This window comes from Falco cherrug, chromosome 12 (genome assembly GCF_023634085.1).
Source record: "Falco cherrug isolate bFalChe1 chromosome 12, bFalChe1.pri, whole genome shotgun sequence".
NCBI classification, from domain to species: Eukaryota; Metazoa; Chordata; class Aves; order Falconiformes; family Falconidae; genus Falco; species Falco cherrug.
In genome coordinates, this window is record NC_073708.1 from 19444637 (window position 1) to 19470728 (window position 26092).

A 26092-nucleotide genomic window follows, 5' to 3' on the forward strand; every position below is an offset into this window, starting at 1 on the left:
GCAGTACTCTACTGCATAGAATACCAGTCAAGACTGACTTCCTTCTATTTTTATCAGAGATAATAAAATCAATTTTATTTACAAGTCCTATCTTCAGCCTTTCCATCTTTTATTCTTTTTCTTAAATCATGAAGTACTGGTCCAAACACAGGTGGTGAACCCTGAAAATGCCAGAAGTACAACATAACAGAGACCACTCTGGGGAGACAGGACCAAATCCAACTAACAGTCACTTAAAATGTGAATCCTTTAAATTTTTTTTGAAACTTTCAAATGTATAATGTAAATCAGTAAATTTATTCAGCCACAAACAAAATCAAGTCTTGTACTAGTTCTGCTCAGCAGTTGTACACGTGTATATGTCCCGATTCAATCATTTTCCACCAGAAAACCCATACAGATGAGATAAAAACTTTGCTTCCTTAATCTAAAAGAGACCCCAGACACCATGCTTATAGAAATTTATTAACGAATACACCTTCATTAAAAAAAAAAATCACTCCTCCCTCACGATACACACAGATTGATGCCAAAAAACTCAGAACAAACATCCAAAACCTATGAATCAAGCTGGGATTTATTATTCAAATCCTAAATTATGGGTTATATGCAAGACTTCCTCAATGCAGACAAGCAGAATAGCTTCATCTGAAGCATGGGACGTGACCTAGTGTCCTGCAGAGTCCTGGTGGGTGAGAGATGTTCCATCCCTTCGGATATTTTAGTCCTTCATGGCAGCACCTCCCTTTCTTACCCAAGCTTTCCTTTCAAATTAAAGTGTTATTAGCAACCTTTTGCTGATTGATTATACAGTTGATTTTTTTTGTTCCAGTTCTCTAAAGCAACCAGTTAGAACTGATATCCAGTTAGTTAAAACTAAGCTTTGGCCTAAGGAAAGGAATCTCCTTCATACCTTGTTCCTGCTTTTGAAGTGCTCATTAAAGCGAATTATTCCAGACTGCTGGAGAAAACACATTTGTAGATGTGCTTCCTCTCTTGCAACAACCCACATGCTTTGAGGCTTAAAAGTCCAAGAAACAGCAGTTTGGTTTATTAGGCTGCAGTTCAGTGTTCAGTATGGACTGGTATAAATAAAACCCCAGGACTGTCCTTCCACAGTCAACTCATTCCTGCCTCTCTATCATGACCTTCCTTGAAAGAGCAAAAGCATCCCTGTGGCTGACTGCCAAACCATGTCAGGGAGCCAGGCCAGATTAAAAAGCAATGGACAGAAGGCAGGGAAGGACAAGGGAAGCTAATTTTAATCCACAGCAGTTCTCAGTTCTTTTCATCACATGAATGCTTCTCCTGGGGCAAGGGAAGGGAGAAGTGTCATGGAAATGGGCAAACATGTGGGGCAGACCTGCTGCTTTTCTGAAGAAGTGGCAGTTCATGTTAGCGCAACACGGCCATGAAAGTATGGCATTGGACTACTGAAAAGGCTTCTGAGAAATAATTCTTATTTTATTAATTTTCAATCATTGTATTAGATAAGTTATTTCTATTAAGTTAAAAATTCAAATTAATAAATTGTAAGTTTAATACAATTACTTTCAAATGCAGTACTTATCACTCCCTACATATAAAATTAGTTTGTACAGAAAAGGTTATGTGAAGAAATCTTAACATGTAAAATCCTCAATTATCATACACTGATGTGCTTCATGAGCAATTAGGAATTAAAGCTTTGTCTGTGCAGTACCACCCTCTATAGCCTAGCAGAACTTTATCCAGTAAGTAGTCTAAAATGTTGCAACTACCACAGGACCTATAGTGTAGAAAACTCCTTCCTGTGTGAAATGTAACAGGTGTTACTTCGCAAAGAAAATTGAAAACTGTGCAAAAATCGTGAAAATTCAAACACCTCTGGTTTCTGCAGTGTATATATTTCCATGGTTACCATGTGGAAAAAAAGAAACAAAAAATTATACATTTTAAAAACATGAGTTCCAAGAACAAAATTTTCTAGGGCACTACTATAAAGTATCTTGTAGATGTATCACATTCTTGAAAGGGCTTTTAGCAAATTCTAGTAGTTAAATACAAATATACAAAATAATCAGACTTTCCTCTTACAGTCAAAACCACATACCAAGCAAAATGTTAACAGCACCTGCTGCAGTTTTCATCCAGTTGAGCTACCCACCCCTCTACCAGTTAAGATACTGGCTAGCGCCAACTTCCCTCTCTGTACTACCTTCTCTGTACTACCTCTGCGCCACCTTCTCTCTTTGTAAGAGTTCAATGACTAAAAAGGGTCACGTATTACTAGGCAGCTTTCACTGAAGGTATGTTTTATGGTTAGATTATTAAAAACAGTAAGCATAAATCTGCATGTAGTTGCTCTGATCTGCATACTAACTAACAAATTCCCTGCAAGCAGGCAATGCCTCTCAGATCCATCAATACTAGATACTCATGAACAAATACCCTTTTCTTTAGAAGTAACCCAAGTTTTACTAAATTCATTTCTTCTTTACACTCCAAACTAAACAACTGCGGGGGCTGTTCACTGTATGGATGCATTTTACAAGTTAGTTGAAAAGAGGAACTCTTGTGTTGCTTTTTCTTTTTTCAAATATTTCACAAAGGCATCAAAATAACAGCAGATACACCAATCGTGGTTTAAGTGTGCTTATGTCTAAGTCCGTTTCCCACAAGCTACTTTGTCTCAGCCCTTGCACTAGCAAAACCACACAAATTCTCATATGCATGTACTGGGATCAGTAAGACCCATCTTCACAGCTGTCAGGCTAAATCAGCAAAACAGCTCTTCATCTCTGCTAGATTTGAGCTTCTGACACATCACTATACTGACATATCTCCCACAGAAAACACTTTCAATATTTACAGGAAAGAGTTGCCTGCAGTAACTAGCCAAGCAAGAGAAGTTCATTTATAACCTTAAATAGCAGAGAGACTGACTTCCTGAATAAGGAAGCTTATGTAAATAAACACATTTCACAATTCAACACATGCAGTAATAACAAGTTCTTGTTTGCCTCAGGATTAGGGCAGGCAAAAAGTAGGTAAGAGTGTTTTTACTACCATTCTGATAAAGAATCAGACTTTAGAGAGAGACTGGTTAAAGTCAATGCTTATTTGGGTACAAGGCAGGCATAAAACTGGCACAGAAGTGAGCTGCAAATCCTGCAAAAATATTTAAATGAAAAACTAAACCACATCAGTTTTTAATGGGCTGGAGTATCTGTCAGCGACTAGAATGAATAAACAAAAACAATAAAATCATTATTCAAGTTACGAAAGTGCCTGTAAGAACCTCAATAATTAAAGCTGGGAAACTCCTGCTGCAAACTTTGGCCTGCAACAGTGGTACCAGCAGCAACTCTCAGAGGAACCAGGGACTGTAAATTATACAAACAATCTGAGATGTAAACTAAAAACCAAGGAAAGAAGAAAATGTTTCTGGTAACAAAATATGTAAGTCACAGTTCAAGAGATACAAGATTACAACGTGCCAAATCACCTTTTCCTTTCGAAGAAAATTCAATTTTATTAAACTAATTTTTTGCTTACACCCCAAACCAAGCACTTTGAGGGACTGTTCACTGTATGGATGCATTTCAAGAACCATGTCAATGCAGCAACTCTTGTGTTGCCTTTTCTTTTTCCAAATATTTTGTAAAAGAATCAGAACAAAGCATGAAACAGGCCAACACCTAAGAAATTATTCTAGTCCACTGTCAGAGGCTGATGGGTAACATTTAGGAATTTTTGAAAGGAAGAAACCATTAGTCCCATAAGATGCATATAGGAAGACACATAGTTCTGGCACCTGGAAATTCCATGGCATCCTTCCATTTTCTATAGTCTTTTCAGCAGTGGGAATGATGCTATGTTCCCAATGCACATAACTAAGGTATTTACACTACCTCCCTTCACCCTCACCCCTGAAACTTTCATATTCTCCAGTGTACACAAAGCTGGACAATAATTCAACAGTCTATAAGCATTGCTCATACTGCTCCATCTGTTTCCACACACATTTGATAGCTACTGTTGTAATTACGAGTGTAAATGTCTGTATTGGCAATTACTTCTATTTGCAGTGTTTGAGAAGTACTAGCCCAATCATGTGCTTGCTGATACTTAGGAGCATTAAGCTTATTCCTAATGAAACGGAAGATCTAGCAGAGTAGCACCTTTCAGAACCGACAGCTGGGGCTTTTAAAGTTACTTGGCCTTCCAGTTTTATCTGTTCAAGAACGTTCTGCTGTTCAAAACGAAAACTCCAAACGAAATAAATAGAAAAAAATGGTTTTTCCTTCTTTCAAGTCCTTCCAGAAAAATTATCTCCCATAACTGCAGCTCTCCTGGAAAGAAAAAACCAAACACCACCACCACCCCAAACCCAAAAGAAAAAATCCAACAAAAAAACCCCACCCCACCCAAGAAACCAACCACCAAGCAAGCCAATTGTACTTGCAATTTAAGGAAATTTATCACTTTTTCATCAAGGTTTCACTTGCATCTTGTCAGTCTTTCACAAGGAGAGCATCTGATTTTATCCACTGACAGGATTTTTGTCCACTGACAGTGTAACGTAACACTGCTGCAGTGAAGACAGCCATAAAGGTGCAATGAAAAGCAGAAGTGGTTTAAACGGGGAAATGTTTACAGTGAAGACTTAATCTAATCCTCACTTGGTAGAGCAGAAGACAGTCACCTTTCCCTTGACAAAATTAGACTTCTCATTTATAGAGCTTTTTGATTGAGAACTGACACTTGGTAAAAGTTGCAGATATTTGTTTCTATTTTTAATGGAACCGTGAGCCTGGATGTCAAGATGAATGAAATCTACAGATGCAAAGTGCAAAATAAAACCCCAGGGAAAAGAAAACAAAACACACACACACCCCAACCAACCAAGAAAACAAAACACCTGTAACCTCTTATTCATCTAGTTTGTAAGAAATTTATTCCCTTAAAATGACTCAATCATAACAGAATACCAGAAAAACCCCAAACCACCCATACAGCAAAATTCCAAATTGATGGAGCAGATTTCCACAGACCTTAGTTCCCGTGAAAGCTACGACCTGACTGTAGCTTTCAGCACAGAGAAAAAGGTGCTGGAAAACCCAGCCTGGTAACTGCTGAAAAACAGAGACTTTCTGACCCCTGAGACCTCTCCATCAGTGGATGAAGGTAGCTGTGCGTCATCGAGGAAGCACCTTGAGGCTGTAGTTTCACCCTCACTTTCCAGAGAGGCTGAGCCGGGGCAGGTGTCAGTGGGGAGGTCAGGGTGCCATCGCATCCCTGTGGCACCAGCCCAGGTCAGCTGTGAGCCTGCGAGGCCACACCAGCTCCCCACTGGGCTCCTGCCGGCCAGCATCCCCGCAGGGCTGCGGGGAGTACACCAGGGAGGCTGGGCCACCTCCTTCGGGGACAGCCTGCATTTAGGTTTACTTGAGCAGCCATGACACTGTAACATAAATCTCCATAATATACATACAAATTTCTGAAACCTTGTCTAATAACTGTACCAGTTTGACATTTGTATATTGTACCTTTGTACACCAAGGAAATCACAGCCACACTTTCCATTCCAGGGAAGATGACCTCAACACATTAGTATGAGATAAGTATATATAAAGCTGGTATTAGATAAGGCAGTAGGATGACTCCTCCCACTCTTTATCTCATGCCACGTACAAAAGTGAAACCTTCATGAAGATGGTCCTTTAAATTTGTAGGATAAAGCAAAACCACACACACACACACACACACAAACCCCATATAAATGATCAACTGTTTTTTCTTTTCAAGCAGTCTCTGTCTCAAGTCATTTTCCAAAGCTCCAGACTATCTGCTTGAAACAAGAATGGTGTAATTTCAGAAACTATTATTTGCTTTTTGCAAACAATTTTCAAAGGATACCAGTTTCTAAGGAAATAAATGTACAAAATTTATATATTTAGTTACAACTTTCAATAATATTCCAAATAAGAATACAGTACTTCATAATTCCACTAAATTCAATGTACCTTATAATAAGTAGCCACAGAGATTTCTGAAAGCAAATACCTGCCTGATAAGTTTACTAGATCTATTATAGTATCTCACCTCAAATAAGACTCCCCTCCCCTACTTCCATGAATGACCAACTGTTCTGCTATCCCATCATTTAGAAAAAATAAAAGCCTTAGAAGAATAAGCTGGTTCAACAAAACAACAAAAGCCAGTTTCAGTTTTTAGGTGATGATTATAATAAATTCAGAAGGCCTCTCTGATTTGTATCAATTCACATAAAATAATTTATTATGAGTAACACAGAAAATTAAGTGAACCGACATGTATACCATTCAATTATAGAATTTTCCAAATCAGATTCTGTGCCTTACTTAATGATTTGTAACAGTTATTTCTAAAAGAAAGCTTTAAAATAAAATTTCAAATACTATGTCCCAGTTATGCAAAGCAAAATGTTTAATAAAAACTGCAAATCTTTAAGGCTGGTTATTTTTAATAGAGACCCACCGAGAGCCAATTACAAAAACAAAGAGCTCGGTACTCGATGCAGCTATGCAGACAAGAAAGGGAAACCTGGTAGATTTTTCCTGATTGTGAAGACGGAACAAAAAAAAAAAAAAATAGTGTCAAAGGTAATAGAAAAGACTTACCATTCATGCTGAAAAGCTAGTTTTCAGAACCATATTGCTCCTAATATTAATCCAACAGTTGATGAAGTATGTTAATCTCCACCAAATCAGTGCTTCAATCTCTAAACACACTTACACACTAACTGGAAAGAGAGAGCACACAGAATCCAGAGAGCTGCTCTTCCTTATGAGCTCCTTGTGATGCAAAGAACTATGAAGCACAAGATACCAGTAGTAAACCAAAATCAATATTCAGGACACGGGTACTTGGTTTTGCTCATTAACTACTACTGTTCTGACCAATGCTACCTATTCATGTCTAAAGCAACTCAAAATGGCAGGGGGGAAAAGCATGCAAACACCAGGAGGTTTTAAGATGTTCTCAATTATATCAAGCACTGGTTGTTTCCATGGCAACCTTAGACCAGCATTATCTGTTGACTTGTACCCAACTAGTAGTTATTTTAAAGCTTTAATCAATTCACAAAATGTACTCTATACATTATTTCGTATTTCACATGTATTTTTCTCTCCACACACACATATATAGTAATTATTCAGCTAAATCTCTAGAAGTCACTACACTGTATTCGGAAGTGTACTGATACTATTTTGAATCTGTTAGAGACGCATCCCTTTGCAATTTAGAGACTACGAAGATGACAGAAAAAGGCACTAGTGGCGACTCTCCTGACCATTTCAGTTATCCAGGCTGTTAATATGTTCTCTTATTATGCACAGATTTGGAAAATTTTTGTATCAGTCCAAGAATAAAAGATTAGCACTGATATTACTGTCTCTACGTTCAAAACCAAGCAGCCTCATTCTCCTTTCCCATATTAATCTTTCAAAAAGCAAAAAGCAACTAAGAAAACAAAGCAAAAATCAAAACGTAGATTCCATATAGTTGCAAGTGGTCACATTCAAGATGCCTGAACTGAGAATGAAATACATCGTTCTGATGACTGCCACCACATTCCCTTCATCCCTTGGCTGGGCAGCACAACTGACCTGGCTACCAGTTCAGGCTGGACAAATCACACGGGCACTCAGTCAGTTTTTTACAACAGATTACAAGGCACAAGGTGCCCCCAAGCCACCTTTCCCCTGTTGGATTCTGAGGAATTTACAAAATATTTGTTTCATGCATCAACTAAGAATCCAAGGCACGTTAGAAAAACTCTATGCTTTACATACCAAAATAATGAAGCAAAGGTGTTAAATTTCTAAATCAACCACTGAACCCCCCCCTAAGGCCATAGATCACATGGCAAATTACTCAAACCCACAACCCTAGATGACTGACAACACAAATAAAAAGTTCACCTAACAAGCAGCAGCTCCTTCCCCTTCGGCAAACCCATAGCTTTGGCAGTAACTGCTTCTAAAAGGACACAGGTAGAAACAGACCTGTTACAGTATTTCATTACAGCAGAACGCATAAATATGAACTTCCTTTTCAAATGGATTCTATGTCAAGCCTAAACCAACAAAAATTCTCAGAAGTCACTTTCCAAACTTTTTTCAGGAATTAGAATGCTTTTGCCTCGAACTTCCAAAAGTAGTTCACGCTGTCTGCTATGTAGCTTCACTGAAAACCTTACACCAACACATCTAAGTTGCAGCGCTATGGGCAGAATAGTTGTGCATACTCAAATACCCTTATTTGAATAAAGACAAACACCAGTATAATTTCACAGAAAGTTCAGTGAAAACAATCTACAGCCTGAATTCAGTGACCCTATGCAATTCTATGTCATTGAACTCTCAGGTATTAAAAATAAATTTAAAAAAACCCAAACAAACCACAACCCCTGTTTCTCTTTCATTTTTCACAAAGAATTTTCACAGATGATGTATTTTTCTAAAGATATAATTAGGAGTCAGTAGTAGACAGAAATATTCACTCCACTGTAGTCCTTGCCTTTTCTATCACTCCTTTGGCTACAGTGGTAGTGAAATGAGAGTTTTGAAACGCAGACTGAGTCCATGTGCACCTACAGTGTTTTTATTTTTTAAAAATAATCTACAAATGGAGAGTAAAGGTTCAGGATAGAGATTCAGAATTTCATCCCGGAACCAAAGCTCCATAATCAACCACCATTCAGCTACCAGCTCGGTAACTTTGGCTCAGAAAAAAATGCATGCAACCACTGTGCTTAATGATGACTTAAAATAGCATTCGCGGAACAGCCATTTTCACCATGTTTATCATCAAGAGACACGACAGTCCATTTCCTCATCAAGCATGTCATATGAGGAAGCCTGCCTTAAAGAGGGGGGAAAAAAAGTAGAGACTTGTACACAGACAGGTCACAATTTGCAAGTGTCAGTAGGTCAAGACCATTTTTTTCTTCATGTTATATAAACAGAAATGCTTCAGTGTTATTTTCTCAAATAGCTATTTACATAAAAAAAAGAGCTTCTACATCAACACGAGTATGCATCTATTTTTACACAAGCTGAAAATATTTTGGAGAAGTGGAAGCTCAGAATTTATGCACTTTCATCATTTATCTTCCCAACAAAACTAGTCAATCCTTTCCCATCTCATTTGGGAGACCTAGATTTAATCTATTTTGGGTCAATGCATTAACACCTTTTTGTTTCCATATTTACTGCTTATTCTCTGAGAACAGATTCACTCCCTACTCATATAATATTTTAAATTGCAAGCAGGGAGGTATAGAAATACTGATTTTCTTCATAGCAACTATGGTGATAAGCATTTCCTACAAAGCCTATTTTCAACTGAAATAATTGTGCTATCTCAAATCCATCAATGAATCTGCAATCTGGAACAAAATTATCATCAATTACCATATTGTAACGTTTTTAAAAAAGTTTTTAACCACAGAGACAACAACCACTTTGCAAAAAAAAAAAAAAAACAAACCCAAAAAGCATGGCTTTAAAAGCAAAATAAATAAATAAATCACATGTCAATTTATTTAGATTGTGTTATTTTTTAAATCTTTCACTTTCATTACCCAAAATGCGATCATGAAGTTTTAATCCATACAAATAATAGTGAACTGTTCGCTAATTAAGGAATTAAAGCTGACAGTCAGCATTCTCACACTAAATTAATATGCAATAGTTAAAACCAAACAGAATTTTATATTGTTTACCACTATAGAGTGTTCTGATGTCTATATCCCTTAAAATAAACCAATAAATGATACATAGCCCTATAATTAGAAGTTCAATTTGTGCAGCAATGCCTGCCTATTCCAAAGTTTAAACATTACAACCTTTAATGAGTTTTCTAGTTCTGCTGAACTAGTTCATTCAATTTGAAAATAAAGGAAGTAATTTAGAAGGAAAAATTGGGGTGGGGGCTTGCCAAAACAAGTCAACTGTGCTTTAAGCGAAAAGAAGGGACAAGGGATAAATTCTTCTGCCAGCCAATAGCCCATGAACCAGCCCCCCATCTTGCCCTGCCTAATGCAAAATGCTGTTCTTCAAATTAATACCTTTAGGTAACAAATTGTAAAATTGCCCTCGGAATCTATCACAGATCTTTGTTCATATTTGATTACGAACATGCAAGTTCTTCACTTACTGGACAAACTGAAGAGCAACTATCCGTAAAACAAACAAAAACCCCTACTTACTTGATTTGTCCCATAGGACAGCAAGTTCAGAGCAATGATGGCTCTCATTTTCCAGAGCCGTTCTCTGTTCATGCACACCACTCTTCGAATGCCTATGGAAAAGGCGATTAGCAAAACCTTCCAGTCTCTGCAGTGCTGTGGCCGTCCCTGTGCACTGGTTACAAGGTACCTCCTTCTGAGCTGCCATCTATACAGACCGGTGACTTTTACAAAAGCAAAAGAGAAAATATCTAAAGGGAGCTGGACAACCCAGAGCCACGAACAGCTATGCATGTGTCAAGCTTCCTGTATGCAGTGTTTTCTAACCACTACTCTCTTCTACTTCCTGTTAAGAAAAGCTCTATAATGTACTGGTTTATACTGCCGAAAGTCTCTTTCCATGTCAATTGAAAAGTGATGTTTAAAAAAACCCAAACACACACAATAATTGCTCTAGTATGTGTTTTCACAGCTTTTTAATGAATCACGTTTTGTATTTAAATGTAATTTTATGTTAAAGTATTGCAAACAACTTGTTCAGAAGATCAGAAGGCAGATATATATCTATTTTTTTAATTTACCACAACCATGAGTGAAAAAAAGAAAAGTGACTATTCTGCGGTGCTTCCCCTGTTACTAAGATGGAGTACTACCATCATCACAGCCAAACACTCAGCTGTAATCTATTTGTTACTAATCTCATGTTTTCAACTAAACAATGTTAAGCAAGGAGGTTACTTGCAAAAACTATGGAATAAACATTTTATTATTGGGGGGGGGAAGTATTATTTTTCTTCCTTTGAGAAAAATCAGACTTTAGAAGTTGAATTCTAAAGTACATCTAAACACAACTGCATTATACTTATCTAAACTGGGTTCTACTTAACTCCAAGCATGAACCAAACGCCTTTAACTTTTTCAGGGATAAGGTACCAGAACAACCAGCGCTGGCAGATCCTTACCTAGCAGCATGCTCACTCTCCCAGCTCCAAAGGCAGCTGGAAGGAGAGTCACAAAGTCACTGTCACCAGCTCCAGACGCTGCTTGTGTAAAAGCCTTGTACACAAGTCTCCTGGAATTGCTAAGAGTTTTTTCATTCACAAGAAATCAGAGTATTTTCAACTGTAGAGTTGAATGGTGTATAGCAGGGAAAATAAATAGAAAGCTGTATTTAACATTATATTATATTAATTTGCAAATTACGTAATTCTGCATGCTTACAATGGGTAATACTAAATATTCATTTTTGTGAAAATGGAAACACGTACATTAGGCAGGTTTCCCAGTATAGCCTCTGCACGTATAAGACGTGGCTTGTTAAAAATTTAGGCTATTCTTAAGAAAGCCTGAAATAACTTTCCCACAATCTGTCTCCTGTCTTACAGTCAACATGTGTTAAAGACATACCTCTCATTTTTCACCACCATACTTCTCACTGAATAGTTTTCAAATGCTCACAAATATCCTTCCTTGGACATTACATAACTATTTCATAACAGCTCTCTGTGCTTCAGAAAAAAAACCACCATGAAGACAAACCACCTATAATAATGAAAAAACAATAAAAATGCCAGCAGACAGACTTTACAGATTTGGCCACACTCCTCCTAACAGGTACTTTTAGACTTTTTGTAATAGGCCTCAGTCAACACAAGTTTAAATTTCTAGACTCTACTCAAAGCAGAGAAATGCCCTTTGCTTTCAGGTTCCAGGTATACTCATGAAATACAATTTTTTTCTCCAGCACCTTTCGGTTCAAGATTTGGAACCAACTATTTAAAAGCCTACATTTTACACATCAGTCTGCAAATCTGGATGTGCACCTGCTATCTTGTTGGTGACCAGGCTGCTCTCCCTGGTCAGGGTCAGGTGCTGCAGCCCACCTTGGATGCCAGCCTGGCACCTATTTTGTCACAAGATCAATGCTGACTTCCACCACATCCCATCAGTTCAAGGCTCTGCTGCCAGAAACAAGAGCTAGTGAAGACCGTGGGGATCAGTTTGCCTTATCAAGTCACAAATAAGTAGAGGGGAAATACTATGTCCCATATATAACCAAACTTCATGATAAAGTAATGCTACCTTCCATACAGCAGTACAAGAAATACTTAGACAACAAGATGATGATTATTTCCCTGCTGGGTGAAGTTTCTAGGGCTGGGAGAGCCCCTCTGGAATTGTACAGCCATACTTCCCAGTAACTCACCACAAGTTTCTGGGCATCCAGGGATCCTTCCAAACTAACTCTTATTTTCTCTGACCATGGCTGTTTACTCCAGTAAACAAAGCCACCTGGTATGATGGCGTGCTCATCTTAGAATCATAGAATCATTTAGGTTGGAAAAGACCTTTGAGATCATCAAGTCCAACTATTAACCCAGGACTGCCAAGCCCACCACTAAACCATGTCTCTAAGCACTGCATCTACATGGTTTTTAAACACCTTCAGGGTTGGTGATTCCACCACCTCCCTGGGCAGCCTGTTTCAATGCCTGACCACACTCTCAGTGAATTTTTTTTTCCCTAATATCCACTCTAAACCTCCCCTGGCATAACTTGAAGCCATCTCCTCTTGTTCCGTCGCTTGTTATCTGGGAGAAGAGCCCAACCCCCACCTGTCTGCAGCCTCCCCTCAGGGAGCTGCAGAGAGCAGTAAGGTCCCCCCTGAGTCACCTCTTCTCCAGGCTAAACAGCCCCAGTTCCCCCAGCTGCTCCTCGTAAGACTTGTGTTCCAGAGCCTTCAGCAGCTTCATTGCCCTTCCCTGGACACGCTCCAGCACCTCAACATCCCTCTTGCAGCGAGGGGCCCAAGCTGAACACAAGAATCGAGGTGCTGCTTCACCAGAGCCAGGGGAATGACCACTGCCCTAGTCCTGCCGCCCACGCTGGTTTGGATACAAGCCAGGATGCTATTTGTCTTCTTGGCCCCCTGGGCACACTGCTGGCTCATGTTCAGCCGGCTGTCAGCCAGCACCCTAATGTTCTTCCCCACCAGGCAGCTTTCCAGCCACTCCTTCCCAAGCCTGTAGCGTTGCATGGGGCTGGTGTGACCAAAGTGCACTTCTCCTTCTTGAACCTCACACAACTGGCCTCAGCCCATCAGTCCAGCCTGTCCAGATCCCCCTGCAGAGCCTTCCTACTGTCAAGCAGATCAACACTCCCCTGCAACATGGTGTTGTCTGCAAACTTACTGAGGGTGTATGTGACCCCCTCATCCAGATAGTCGATAAAGACATTAAACAGGACCAGCCTCAGCACTGAGCCCTGGGGAACACCACTTGTGACCAGTCACCAGCTGGATGTAACTCCACTCACCACCACTCCCTGGGCTCGGCCATCCAGCCGACTTTTCACCCAGCGCTGAGTGCACCTGCCCAAGCCATGAGCAGCCAGTTTCTTTGGGACAACGCTGTGGGAGACTGTGCCAAAGGCTTTACTAAAGTCCAGGTAGACAACACCCACAGCCTTTCCTTCACCCACTAGGTGGGTCATCTTGTCATAGAATGAGATCAGGGTTGTCAAGCAGGACCTGCCTTTTGTAAACCTGTGCCAGCTGGGCCTGATCCCCCAGCTGTCCTGCACATGCCACGTGATGGCACTCAGGATGATCTGCTCCATAACCTTCCCTGGCACTGAGGTCAGGCTGACAGACCTGTAGTTCCCTGGGTCATCCTTCCTGCCCCTCTTGCAGATGGGCATCACATTGGCTAACCTCCAGTCTGCTGGGACCTCTCCAGTTTGCCAGGACCGTTGATAAATGATGGAAAGCATCTTGGTGAGCTCTTCCACCAGCTCCCTCAGGTGGATCCCATCCGATCCCATATACTTGTGCATGTCTAAGTGGAGCAGCTGGTCACTGTACCTCTTTCTTCTCCCATGGTTCTGAGCCTTTACACTACTGGCATCTTATCTTTCATGCAAGTCTTCAACTAAACCATTTTATTTCCCTGATCTGAAAGAGGGTGATTTACAAAATTCATATTGCTTCACATTATGTAAGTTAGAGCCTGCCAACCCTCTAGAGTCAATGGGGGGGATGTGGGAACTGTCAGAGAGCAACTCTGCCCACCAAAATTCAGAGCTTTGAATGCACTTAAGTGACTAACCTGGATGCTTGAATTAGGTGCTCAAAAGAAGCAGCAGAAATACCCACCCTCCGAGATCACAGAAGTGAACTTGTTTAAGTGAAAACAGGTTATAAAAAATGGACTGTTAGAAGATATCCTAAGAGAAAACTTGTATTTGCCAGAATTTTATAAACTACTGCCAGCAAACACTGTTACAGAAGCTCTCCTCCACATGCAAAACATGAAAAGGAAGTACTAGTTGTATTTTCGCACAGATAGCAACACGCTCTCCTCATCTAGGAAATTTTCAGCATTGATTGTCATTGTCAATGATAATACAAAATGCTACCACACTGACTTTCTCTGAAGCCCACATCCCACATGGACTTCAATGTCTTCATTTGAAGTCCACGATTTTTAAAGGTGGAACCTCCATTTCCTTTTACTTAATCTTCCATCTTATTGACACACTACTGTTTCAAATCTTCACAACATTAGTTTATCAACACCAATTATTTCAGATGTTATATATGAAGCACAGAATCCACAAGCTTTGACATAGTATTTTACTGCCTAGAAGCTCATTAACCAGCAATGGATGGTGCTTTATCAAAGGCAAAATTCTGTGGCTCTGCTTGTTTTAGGATTTCCACTTGCTAGCCAGTACTGCTTTTCCTTAGAACATGTTTTTAATCTTTGCATACAATTAAATGTTTACACAGATATATGCAAACAAGACTTGAGGTCATCTTATTCATGATCCAAGCTGGAAGAAGAACCTGAGCCAGCTCCACTGTAAAGCTGTGCAGTGCTTGTGGTTAAGCTCACACACCATCCCAAAAGAAGAATAGCAGACCACGAACATCCAGATGTTCTACCCACTCAATGCTACAAAAGTCAGAACAGGTGTGCATCAACCCCTGTGCACTGCTATGACCCATATACTATCAGGCCTGATTAGGATGCACTTAATTTCCACTATGTAACTTTTACTCTACAGTCTCTGTGGCCTAGGAAACCTTTCTGTTACAAAAAACCTGCTTACTTCAGATCAGTTATTTAAAAAACAATTAATGTTTGAAGACATTAAGACTAGTCAGTTACCATACAGGTCTCCTACTAGTTTCTAAGGCTGGGCAGTGCTGAAAATCTCCTCTGTTCATATTTATTGCAAAATAAACCCAAGCTACACAGTGTATGGGCTACCTGGTATATGCCAGGCAGCTCACAAACCCGGTGCCTGACTGAGCAACATCAGCTCAGGGGCTCGGTGCCAGCACCGTGGTGTTCTTTGCCTGCAGAGCTCCACCTCTTCTGAAGTGCTCCCAAATACACTGGGGTCAAATCAGCTAGGCATACAATTTAAGAAAAGTGTTAGTTACATGGAAAAATGTAAAAGAGAGTTGTTTCAATGTTTCTAACTGGTTTCTCAAATTTCTGTTCTACAGGAGATAACAAAGTTCCAACTTCTTATTGCAGCCAAAGTCAACACTGAAATGGTGAGAATTTCCTTTAGGCAGAAATTTCATTTTCACTGAATTCTAGCCACTAAATCTTGGCAATATATTAAAACACATCAAAAAAACCCAGAGTGGTGGGTAAGAGATTCTTGGCAATATATTAAAACACATCAAAAAAACCAGAGTGGTGGGTAAGAGATTCAGCTATGAATGTGAACATTACCTGTCTAAGCTACAGTACTTTGATAATATTTCAGTAACTTCTTCAAGGTACTCTCCCACAAATTTATAAAAAACAACATAATGATAACAACCATAGAAAAGGGCTAACACTGAGGTAACAAAAGCATTTACACTTTTTCTGATGGCCAGCTCATAACCTTGTGCACATTTCCCAGTGGCTGATGCCCTGTGTGTATCTCTCAAGCACAGGTAACAACACACAGCACTAAAACCCAGCCACAGACTCTTTCAGCTTCTTGCTGAAAAAGAATCAGGAATAATGTAGATATGCAGACAATTTCTTTTTCATAATCTCTACTAAAACATCATTTCTCATCTTCTAAGAAGCAATTCTACACTACCAGTCAAGCCTTAAAAATTAAAGGATTATGAAAGAGAGCACACTCCTTTCGTCAAAAAGAATGTAGATGGTTGAATAACAGCATTATTTGTTCAGCCCTGTTTGGAGTGAATACAGGAAAACACACACATTATCATTTTAAAGTATTTTAAATGTCTCCCAAGTAAAGTCACCATGAAATTCCTGAACTTTAAAGTAGTACCAAATAGAAAAACATTAAAAAATACAGCACACTTAGGTATCTTTGAAATGTATTTATTAAGATCTAATGCCATACTACTCAGTTTCATACACAGAAGTGAAATTCCCTTGCACTATGTCTAAAATTGGGAGTGTCTTCTCTTGTGTTTAATGAAGTTAACCATTAATATCTTGCAATCAAAAATATAGATGAGTTTTTAAGACAATTAGCTGTATTCCTTGACAGGACTTTGAAAAATGGAACCATGATGCAAAACACATTTCAGATCACCTTCAAGTCTTAATTCCAAATCTTGAAACCCAGTATTTTCCTGGTTACCTATGAAGCCAAATCTCAATCAGCCTGTTTACACATGTTCTACTTCTCTTTAAGGGCCAAATAAAAATATTCTTTTCTATCTTCTTATTTTAAATGCCTAAAATTAGTATTTCTCTTTCCAGTACTGGCCTTCATCCACAAGTCAAAAAGACATACTGTGACATTTCCTGCACATTTATTTTGTTTGTAATCTATGGAAAAATAACTTTTAAAAAACCCCTTATAAATGAATAATAAAGGTTAAAGAAAGTTTATTTATTTGTTTTCAAAACCGATGGCTTGATAGAGCACATCTTTTTCTTTATGCATCAGTTGTTTCAAGAATGAAATTCCAACTTCAGTATTTATTATTTATTACAAAAGGAGTGAGCAATTATTTGATCTAAAGTGTTAGTGAGGGTTCCTCCATTTGTAAGACCTTGAGGATCTTGCTGAATTTAGCAGGTTTCTTATTGACCAATAAAATACCTCATCAGGTTGAAAGATGCAGCCAACACATTTAATAAAGATGAAATTGTCTCATTTTGAATTAGAAAATACTGAAGTTTATAAACATATAATGACTGCAAAATTTGTTAAATAGTATATACTAAAGAGCCTAGAGCATTCTTTGCTATAAGCTTGAGGAAATATGTGTATTTTTCTACTTGTTATATAAAGCTTGAGAGAAAAGGATGTAAAACAAAGTATACAGAAAGCCATTTCATAGCTTAAGAAAATGAAGAACATTTTCATCACAAATTATGTAATTAAACGCGATCCATTTTGAGTCTTGCCAGGCATGCATATTTCACAAAGAATTATGGGTAGAAATACAGGCAGAAAAAGGCTCTTGGAAAAGCAGATGTATTTTGATTTTCACTACGCATGCAGCACTATGCCACTAGCTTGCATTTCTTTTTAAACACGCAGAAGGGAAAAGCAGTATTTGCGAATATCTTATTGATTGACTGGCTTTCCATTTTGAAACAAAGATTTTTCAAGATGTACCTAAACAAAATAAACATAGGCAGTAACTTCACTGTTTAATAAAACACAAGGAAGTAAACCCATGCAATCTTAGCGTACCTCTACATGTACATTTTTTCTGAAAAGCTTAACCCTTACTAGAGAGCCCCTCTGAGAGCAGTACTAAAGCTGGGACTGCAGCACTTCTATAAATAGGACTGCCAAGAGGAAGTTGTTGCTATGGAAATGCTGGTCATATTGCTATTTTGACTCAGTAGGCCTCTACTGGCATCTACTGTACACAAGCTTAATTGCAGCAGACATTAATACCTTCATCTCTCACCATCAGGAAGCATAAATTAAGTCTCACATGGTCCAACCACATCATTTATTCTTTATCCATGATGATACAAAAGGAATAAACAAATAACTGAAAACTGGGGTGTGTGTGTGTGTGTGTGTGTGTGTCAAATTCAGCATCTGATTTTTCACACAGAAGCTAAAAGCTCTCACTCTTCCCATCAGCTTTCTTGTCACCATTTGACAAATTCATCATCAAAGATGATGTGATTTTCCACATACACATACCACGGCAGCAGATCAAGTTTCCTCATCTCTATCAACACATTATCTGGCTATTTTGAAGTCAAATAGCTTGTAGGCACAGTCCCAAATCTAGTGTTGAGAAAGGGACAGAGAACTCTTTCATTACAAGCCAAATCTTCCACAAAACCGTCCAACTCTGAGAACTGGACTTCTCTCCTTTCTGACATGGCTCCCTCCTCCTTGCTTTCACTACAGCCTCCTTCAAGATGATGTGCTCACTGGTGCTTACGGTGTGGACCAACTGTCACACCGTAAGACAGAGGTTTTCAGAATGTGAATAAAAATTACACAATCACTCCATAATAAAAATTTAGCAAAGATCCATCTTTGAAACAGTTACTTTCACGTAAGTACAAGAAATCTTCTGAAAGTACTTTCAGAAATGTTTCGTCCATGCCCTTCCAGATCATAAGCTACTCAAATAACCCTCCGTAGTTACCTCCTAACATAATTTAAGATAGTTTGACAAACAACCAGAAGTTCCATATGAACCCTGTTACTTTTCAGCAAAAGTACCCCAAGACCTGTGTAAGTGGCTTTTGTTATACTTGCATAAAACAGTTGTCAGCCAAAACTAAGTACGGTGTTCTTGGTTTTGGACAAATGCGGTCTAAAAAACACAGGTAAGTGTATAGACTTACTTAAAATAAAACCCAAGGTTAAACTTTGAAGAAATTTAGCATATGACTTCAGTAACTTTGTCTCTCCGAAAAAAGTAACCTCAGACAAAGCTTTTGGTCCACTTAAATTACTTCAGAATAATTACTACTGTTGATTAATAATGAGCATTTACGGGCTATCCAGCAAAATCAGCAAGATGAAGTTGCTGAATTAAAAGAACAACCTGGACATTTTGCTCAATATCTGACTGGGTTTAAGGAGAAGCTACATGCTTGAATTCTGGCCGATCTCCCATCAGAACGATGATATTGAAGATCTGGTTCTCGCAGACACAGTAAAGGTGCCTGCAGGTAAGCAGCTGCTCTGGAGGAACCTTGGCTACAGAAAGCTTTGGGTAGAGGAGCTCTACTTTTTCTAGAATCTGCAGGTTTGGTCTATCCTTCCTCAGCTTAGCCACCTAGCTATATTAAGGAACTGCCCCATAAGAGGCATATTCATGTTTGAAAACTGCGCAGGACAAATGAAGCATTCTGTGCCCTGAGTCAAGAGTGCCTCAAATAAGTTATGATTAAACCTAAGAGATATTGGGTCACATTTAGAGCTAATTCTTGATATGCGATAATGGGAGGAAGTAAGAGGAGGGACAGTAGTAAAATGCTCACCAAAACTAAAGTCTTTACTATATTAGTAGCTACACTCTACTACCAGATTCTGTGTTGTACAGTATAAGATCAGAATGATAAACACTTGAGTAACTAGAATCATTTTAGGACCTCTTTCAGGAAGCCTGTCTGCATTTTAAATCACCAGCAAACTCCCTAGAGAGAAAAAAAAAACCCACACAAAACCCAAACAAAAACAACTGACTCCACTCTGAGCTAAATACTTTACATTCATACTTCTGTTTGCCTCCAAAACTGGAATGTTCCTTTCCTTAATTATATAACATTTAGGTTCAATTAGGAAAATAACCAAATAAATAAGCAAGCAAACCCAAAGTTACTCGATTGGAAGGGATAGTGCTTTTCCACAGAATGAAGGAGTACTGAGTGTGGATTATAAGACAATAGTGGCTTTCATAAAGTATGATCTAAAGTACAAAACATTTGGCCACTCGATGTGGAGATGGGCATGCCTCTGCTTGTATTAGGAACAGATCCTGTACTCCTGTACCTCACCGCTAGACTACAGACTGCCCTGGAGAGCATCCTGGTCCCTGCACTCCTACCACCAGCCTGCTGAGCTTCAGGTGTTCTACAACACAGGGGAAAGACTGAATTAGTATAGATCTAGCACTATCCCCCCCCAGCAGCTTAGATTGGAAAATTGGCATTAAATGCCTGAAAAGTAGAGAGGATGCTGCTGGCCCCAAGACAAGAGGCTGTAGAACGTGTTAAGAGAATATTTCAAAGTTTGTTAAATGCTCCTAATACACACTGTGCTAAGCAAGCAGTATCCCAGTTACAGGAACTTGCATGAATAGAGGGGCAGCAGGAGTACAGCTCAGACAACAGGATTTCTCTACATATTGAAGTTAATTACATTTGGTTTACCAAATTTATGTTAGTCTGCATTTAAATGGAGTAAAAAATGCCATCTGCTGGTTTAAGACCAAAGTGTGAGGTATGAAGACTGTGATACAAACAGTAAGTTTTGTAAGTACTCTGTGATTCATCTATAATGTGTTCTATAAACACAACTAAATACCTCAGATCTTTTAAAGGGGAAATAATTCACAGACCAACTTTCTAATTACCGGCTATTTTTCTTAGTGAGGTAGCAGCAAAATGCACAGATCTTACTTTTTTCACTACCTGTGATAGGTTTTAATTTATAAATTACAATTTATAGCCAGTTTGTTGCATGTAAGGTGAATTTATTAGCAGTCTGGATCTATTCTTAAATAGTATTTACATTTGGATATAATAAAAATCATTTACCAAGTAAAAAAAAATTACTTGAAATGAAACATTTTCCTTTTGATATTTATGAAATGTGTTTTTCAGCTACCAGTAAGGAAACAGGCACTTCACTTCTCAGTCCACAGCATCCTTTGGCATTCTCAAGTATTACTTCACAATAAAGGCTAAAACAATTACAGCTCAGACAGGTGTCTTGAAATTGAGAGAACTTCTTGTTGCAAGATGCTATTGCCAGTAGGCAGAACGGTCAGAAGATCTATCCTTCAACCTTACACTTATTATTAATGAGAAAAAATACATTACTACAAATATATTTAATTTATTCTAGTATTTGTTTAAAGCACAGAAGAGCAGAAAGCACTTTCCAAGGATAGAAACACTACCAGATTAAATGCATAGCTATTTCTTTTCCTTCTTTTTCTTAAAAGTAAACCTGCCAAGATGTTGTTTCCTTGATATTTATTAATACAAGACAATTTTAACAATTAAGAATTCATAAAACAAGATTCTAAACATTGCTATATAAATATCTTTATTCACAAACAGAATTCTGATAAAAGCTTTAGAAGCAAGTATGGATTAAATACACCATTATGCATAATTCCCTGAACAAAATCAAACAATTCACATGGTATAACAGCTCCACATGCAGTCTGAATTACAGCAGAGAAAAGATAAAATTCCTCAATACTGTATCCTCAAGCAGCCACAACCTTGCAACTGTATTTTAACTCTCAAAGCAAAATGATCAAAGGGGGTTTTTTAATAAGATCAAAAGAAACTAGTGATGCCCTTCACCAGCTTACAGACAATAAGTTACAAGCTGTGCTGAACATACAGTTTTTGCTCGGTTTTAGTGCAAAATCAGTGCTTGGTAATATGTAACATCTTTATTCCAAGAATTCTCAGAATTCTGCATTTTGTTTAAAAATCAGTGATCTTCTTTCTAATAAGCAGGATCTCATTACGCTGGCTGACTTTATTATAGCTCACTATTAGACTGCACAAAAACAAACTTTTCCATAGTTCAGCATTATTTATGTTTATTTGAAAATATTTCTTTTCTTAAGTGCAATATAAACTTCTGACAGGTAAACCAGTAAATCTTCTTGAAGTTATTTTTAATTAGATATAAGAACGTGCATTAATTTTAACCGGTTTTACCTTTAATTTGCTTTAAAGGGAAATAGGAGCAAACATTAATTAAAAACGCATTCTGAAAATCACTATTTCATACTGTGAAATGCCACTAAGGGCAGCTTTGCTCAGTAGGTCACCTCGAAGCACTAACAATTAACCCCATATTCTCCCGAACAAGGGTATTATTGCAAGACTTTTCTATACCACTGTTATTCAAATACCCCAAACTTGTATTCAAGCAAAATCTGGCCATGCAGTGATCTTTCCCTTGGCTTACTGAGCTAACACACGCATTCAAGGTAAAGAAATTTTTGCAGCATGGATCCAATGCATTTGATAGTTAACGTTGTTCAGTACCAAACTTCACTCTCCAGCTTTCTTTCCACTAGCTTCTTTCTGATATATGAAGAAAGGAAATGTTCAGGACAATGGAAATCATCTCAACATTTACACACCTGTAACTCCATTCTCACCTCTGCCTCAGAAGCCAACAGACCTCTCCAATAAGAAATGGCTGTCACAGACCCAAGAGGTAACAATGTCTAGCCAAAGAGCTTTGAGTCTTACTCTGAACTTCCACAGATTAACTATGAATTGTTTAGGCTTATTATGCGATGACTGTATGAAAGCAAGCCAAGAAAAACAAGTAACTGTTCAAAGACAGGTTTTTGGTTTGCTTTGGAGAGATGCCACTGGTATTTCTTTTGATTTTTCCTATTCAAGAGAACTCTCGCAAAGAAACCCCACCCCAAACAGCACACAGGAAACCTGCACAGGTCAGAATCTGTGAATTGAAACAATGACAAATGTCCAAATATTTCCATCCTTGAATGACACCTATCTGCCAAAAAGTCTGCAGTTGCAGAAATGTGCATGTCAAGTATCTGACAGCTTCACCACACACCTCCACTGCAGATTGTACATGGGGAAAACAGAGAGCTTCCCTACGCAGGCTTTACCATTTGGGGGGTTCCTGCTGATAACTGGGAATGTTATCCTTAATCTTGCAGTGATATGGTTGTCCTATCCATAATTGCTACATAAAAAAGAAGTTTTGAATATTCCTGTTTTGAATAGGTAAAGTCTACCTTATGATAGCATCACGCAGGCCCTTTAATTTCTGGGAAGCAAAAATCCCTCTAATTTGGCAGAGCTGGAAGGCATGCTAACTCTTGAATTTATTATCTTAATTTACTCTAACCATTGAGAAAAATGCCTAACATTTTTCAACTAGCCAGAGGCTTCTTTTCTTCCTCCTGGAAGAACAAACACATTTCACTTGGAGCTGGTCTCAGATGCTCACAACTTTTCCTAACAACCTCAATACAGAGTTGTTATTTCTGGGAGTCACATGTCATGTGGGAAGAGTCTGGTTTTCTTCCAACTCCTCTCAAGTTAAACTCTACCCAAGAAAACTGCCAAAATGAGGTACCATTTGCAATACATTGGGCGAATTTTTAAATTTATTTCCACTATAAAATCCACCTTCCTTCGCTCTTGCAGAGGCGGGGTGGGGGGGAGGAAACACATGGCATCCTTTTTAAGTGAAATATCAAAATAATGAATGAACTTAGCAATTGCAATTACTGTGCCCTCTTCTCACCTTTTTTATACAATAGGAAAAACCCAATACTCTAATTAGGGAGAAATGAAAGCCTAAATGAATACTTATATGAAGTGAAAAAGACTGCTTATGTATTATTAGGTAATCTATTCTGACATTTCCATTCCCTTGCTTCTGTAAAGGTGACACTTTCAGAAGAAATTATCAACTGATTTATCAGCCAAACAAGGCAAACAATCTATTATTGTAATTTTTTACACCACCACTGGTACCTAATTTTTCTGAAAAGTTGTGAAAGGTTAACAATGCTAATAAGCTGTCTAATGCAACTCTGCATGGTTCCTGGCAGGTTTGTTGGGCATTCACAATGTCAGACATGGCCCAGTTCTGAAGATGAATGGCTTTTGGGACTCCACATTGAATGCTACTGTAAGTTCTACTCAGTTTGAAATCTACACTTGAATTACTTTTTCAGGTACATCTTAAATCTATGCAACTCCTACTATATCCAGAGAAATAAAATACTACTTTGGCACACTGGATACAGTTTCTTACAGAACTTTTCGGAGGGCTGAATGAATAGATATGTTCCCATTTTGATCTGTTTTCCAGAACCTACTATTTTAGTCCTGTCCTTAATGTTCCATTTCCAAACCTAACAAGGTACTAAGGATGTTGTGTGGCTAAAATGCAGATATGGAATGATGGGTAGAAAGAGAAAGGAGGAAACGGGCTGAAGGCAATCACAAAGGAAATTATTTGAACTCACTCAAATCATGCTGCTCTTTTCTAGTGCTGCTGTCCTTTTAACTAAGGAGATTCATTATTCATCTGGGTTTTGCTAACAGTTATAACATGCTCACTTTTTGTTCCTTCTGGAGATTCATTCACTTGTAACAATTACTGGATTAACTACACCTCTTTACTCTCCTTATTATCTTCAGGTATATGTTCATTGAGACCTCTGTGCACAAGCTAATTAAGAACAGATTAAATACAATAGTATTCCTTACTCCATTAATGACAACTGTTTCAGTAACCCTAAATTACATTCAGCAGCAACTGGACTAGTGTACAGCACCAGCCTCTATGCAGAGCAGTATGCCAAACCCAGCAAAAATACATCACATGGATACCAAGCTCTGAAGGTATCTTATCTCTTTGTTTTGTGTAGGATAACTCAACTCATGAACTCCAGGAACAGAGCAGCATATTCTATTCTACCCTCGTAATAAAAAAGCTACACCGCTAGTTCAGATTCAAGAACAATCTTCATTAAAAGCACCTCCTTAAGAACACACTCCACCAAGACTGTTTAAAATTGTATATAGTTCATCAATCTGTTATTTCACAGAATTAACAAAGCAGACTTGACAAATTGTCCAAAAGCAAATACAGGATACGAGATTTGTTTCCACCTTCTCTTATGCTTGCTTCACACACGTTCACTCGGATTTAGCTTACAGAGTTCCTTCCTAACAATCTACACAGCCTACACAGAAAAGATTTGTAAGTGTAACCTAAAATCAGTTTACCTTACTCCTTAATTACAACTTCAGCTTGAAGATCAAAGCTTCATACTTTGCTAGAAAACTTGCAGCCTCATAGCAATTCATGTTGAAACACAAAGTTTCTCTTCCTTCCTCTAAGGAAAAAGGGTATGTATACACTCACCCTAAGAAAAAGAAAAGCTGATATCCTGGGTACAAATTTTGTTCTACTTAAAGCAACCAGCCCAACAAATACAGACAAGAAAAGCATACTTTGAGTAGAATTCCAAACAAAATCACAACTAATAACCCTGATAAAAGTCCAGCAGTCACCTAGAATAGTTATGAATACAGCAGGGCAACAAACTCAGCATGAACCTTTACATCCTCTCCTTGTCTACAATGAAAAGTTCTTCCAAATATATACATTAAAAAAATTGCAATCCGTGTTTCTTTGGAAATATTCTAATTCTGAACTTCATATATGAGCATCATTATATGAACACATATGTTACACAATGTTTTTGAAAACGAGAACCTCTCTCCCCTTCCTTCTCACTTGGACAGTTTTTATTGAAATTACTTGTTTCACTCCCTTAAGGAGTGAATTCACATTTAGATACACAAGTACACACACACACAACTGGGATAACTGCCATTGGGGAGACAAGAAGCCACATACTCACATGCTGTACAGTGGGGCCAAGCTCAGATGTTCTCTCTGCCTTTATTCAAAGCATCCTTGTGCACCCTTGGTTTTGCAATCAAGTAGCTCTTTGATATAATTTCGTCCCACATAGTATATATATTCAAATATTTTTCAATTCAGCCTGACTGCTCAATATGCCAAAATGTCTAATCATACATTCCATCTGTTTTCATTAATTTATAAGTGTAGTCTAAAAATAATTGGTAGCCTGAAATTTAATATAAAACTAAGGCTTAAATATGG

General features: G+C 38.3%; 1 protein-coding gene across 2 annotated transcripts in view; it reads right to left on the bottom strand.

The window, feature by feature from the left end:
• Window positions 1-26092, bottom strand: part of PRKACB (protein kinase cAMP-activated catalytic subunit beta) — a 75059-nt gene that overhangs the window by 25827 nt on the left and 23140 nt on the right. The window contains exon 1 of one of the 2 annotated variants that reach the window (XM_005445507.4): window positions 10241-10511. The exons of the other annotated variant lie outside the window; for it this stretch is intronic. Within the exon in view, the coding sequence (XP_005445564.1) occupies window positions 10241-10427 (187 nt within the window). The 5' untranslated portion in view covers window positions 10428-10511. Of the gene's footprint in view, window positions 1-10240; window positions 10512-26092 lie in introns of those variants that run through there. 2 annotated transcript variants of the gene reach the window in all.